General features: G+C 62.4%; 3 protein-coding genes across 3 annotated transcripts; 1 reads left to right on the forward strand and 2 right to left on the reverse strand.

Moving 5' to 3' along the window:
- Window positions 1-72: 72 nt before the first annotated feature.
- Window positions 73-942, reverse strand: DQ04_12361010 (putative mucin-associated surface protein (MASP); the record flags this gene model as incomplete). Its single annotated transcript, XM_009316730.1, has 1 exon — window positions 73-942. The coding sequence occupies one exon, from the start codon at window positions 940-942 to the stop codon at window positions 73-75; it is 870 nt and encodes a 289-aa protein (XP_009315005.1).
- A 582-nt stretch (window positions 943-1,524) lies between these two features.
- On the reverse strand, window positions 1,525-1,914 carry DQ04_12361020 (hypothetical protein; the record flags this gene model as incomplete). Its single annotated transcript, XM_009316731.1, has 1 exon — window positions 1,525-1,914. One exon carries the CDS (start codon window positions 1,912-1,914, stop codon window positions 1,525-1,527), a length of 390 nt encoding a protein of 129 aa, XP_009315006.1.
- Window positions 1,915-1,950: 36 nt separating this feature from the next.
- DQ04_12361030 (hypothetical protein) lies at window positions 1,951-2,400 on the forward strand (the record flags this gene model as incomplete). Its single annotated transcript, XM_009316732.1, has 1 exon — window positions 1,951-2,400. One exon carries the CDS (start codon window positions 1,951-1,953, stop codon window positions 2,398-2,400), a length of 450 nt encoding a protein of 149 aa, XP_009315007.1.
- Between the last annotated feature and the right edge of the window lie 67 nt (window positions 2,401-2,467).

Raw genomic sequence — 2,467 nt, forward strand, 5'->3', positions numbered from 1 at the left:
ACAGCAGCGGGACAAGCTGCAGGGCAGTCACAGGAGGACGCACACAGTTACGTTACCAGTCAGTCTTGCCGCCTAGATGGCAGCCCTACTCCCAGGTGGCAGCGCGTGCGCCGTGAGCCGCTCCTCCGTCAGCATGAAGCACAGCCCCATGTCCTTCCGCACGCCCACTGCGTTGGTCAGCACACTCATGCGGCCCGACGACACGGACTCCACCAGCGCGAAGCCCATCACAACGCCTCGACGCACACGCGACTCGAACACAGCGAACGGAATGCGCCGCAGCGTACCGTCCGGCAGCTCCTCCAGCTCCGTCGCAGCACTCAGCGCCAATATGCGGCCGGTGAGGTCGACGTCCTGGGGGAGCACATACGCAAGCGGCACACCGCACTGACCCGTCGACGGTGTCGCCAGCGGCCCGGCGTCACAGTCCGCCATTGGCATAAGAGTCGCCGTGGAGCCCGCACCGCACCGCCCGAGCACAACGAGGCGGACGAGGGGCACATCCACCGTCAGCAGTGCCGGCCTCACAGCAGAGGTGCGGGTGCCGAAGAAGTACTGAAGCCAGCACTGACGCTTGAAGAAGGCGTCGTCGGTTGGCACAGCACACTCCGTCGCGTCCAGCATGAAGAGGTGCACAGTCAGCCCATTGCCGCACACCACAGCGGACGGTGCAGCACGTCCCACCTCAGCCGGTGCCCCAAGCCGCTGCTGCAAACGCTGTGCAATCTTAAAGCGCAGCCAGGCACTTCCCACAATAAACACATGGTCAATATCCACCTCAGTAATGGTATCAACCAGGGTGTCCAGTGGGTTTGTTTTCCTGCAATCACCCTGATCTGCTTCTGAGTGCTCCCACACCTCCCCAGCCTCAACAAGCGAGCGAGATATCACCCCGTAGTCGACAAACAGCCCACCAACGCGACAACGATCGCTGCGCCCCATGCGCTCCGTGCCCGCCTGCAGCAGCTGCCGCACCACGTCCAGGAAAGAGAGAAGGGTCCTCGTGCTTCGCCACGCCGTGGCACGCGTGCAGGGCAGGCGCAAAGCACATCTCCTCCTCCACTCCCACCACGTGCTGCATGGCGTAGAGGGACACAAAGCCAGGGTAGCCGAAGCGAGGCATTTCCACTGCAGCGTCCAGTAACAGCGGGTGATAGCCTAGACGGACGGCATAGTTTGCCAGCGTCCGGATGTAGGTGCTGGTCCCAGCACAGCGACGGTCCGCCACGAGCAGTGCACGAGGCCCAAGCCCCTCACCACCACCACGCCGCGCCCCCACGCGCAGCACCTCCAGGTGTGTGTTAGTGTCGGCAACGGAGCGGGCCCACACCGTGCGGCACGTCGTGCTGTGGCACGTCTGGTGAACCCCCACGGGCGCCACAACCGCCAACGAGCACCCCGTGGGCGAGAAGACAGCGGAGGAACGACCGGCAGGGAAATGCACAGCAACACCGGGCACCAGCTCCGCCCCGAACACATCCGCACGGGGCTGCTCCCCGCCCTCCTCTGCTTGCCGTTTCAGCGTCACAGTTGTTGCACCACAGGCACCCGTCCCCTCTGCCGCGAGACATCAACGCACAGCCGGAGTGTGTATGTCCGTTCCAGCACCGTCATGCCGCCACACTCCTGCTCTGCGCTTGGCTTTGAACTAAAACGGAAAAGAGAAAGGGGAACACGAGTGAAAGAGGGGTGCACATTCGCGGTTGTGCGGGCTTCCACTAGGTGCCAGAAGAAAGGTGCTGCAACGGGCGCGGAGGTGCAACACACTCGAGCCCAGCCACGGCACACGGACGGCAGGAGCACCACCTGCTCGCCCACCTGCCCGTTCGCACTCACCACTCGGCGCCGCAGCAGCGACGACTCGTGCAGCACGCAGACAACAGCGCGACAGACAGAGGGATCCCTCTTCAGCATCGCCCTGATGTCCTGCTGAGACACCGGATCCTCAATATGTCGCCGCAGCCCCTTGATGGCGCTGTAGATCCCATGCGCGACAATTCCGCACACACACGGAGGCGGTGTCAGTGGCGGCAGCAGCAGCGGCACGTCGCCCACACTCGACGCCCTGCTGCTCGGCGCCCGGTCGCTCCCGCACCACCCACTCACATCCCCGTCGCAACGGACCACACGTCCCCTTCAGCGACCATCAATCGTGGGGAAAGCAGCACCAAGAAGAACTGCGAAAGTCACCGAGGAAAGAGGGGAGGGGAGGTGGAGAACAGGAGCCAAGAAAAGGTTACGCAGTGCTGCGAAGGGGCGTACCGATCTGACAGCAGCACCGTCACGGTACGGAATAGTCTATGCCTTACCTTCCCCTATAAAGTAAAAGAGAGAGAGAGAGTTAAGCGAGACTTTTTATCTAGATCCCATTTCGAAGCTTCTTGTCCCTGGTACACATAGAAAGGGGGACTTCCAGTAACCTCAAGGCCTTCCCCTTATAAGGAAGTTAAAGCTTGTAGTCCCACTG

Source organism: Trypanosoma grayi (genome assembly GCF_000691245.1).
Source record: "Trypanosoma grayi strain ANR4 Tgr_1236_V1, whole genome shotgun sequence".
Classification (NCBI taxonomy): domain Eukaryota; phylum Euglenozoa; class Kinetoplastea; order Trypanosomatida; family Trypanosomatidae; genus Trypanosoma; species Trypanosoma grayi.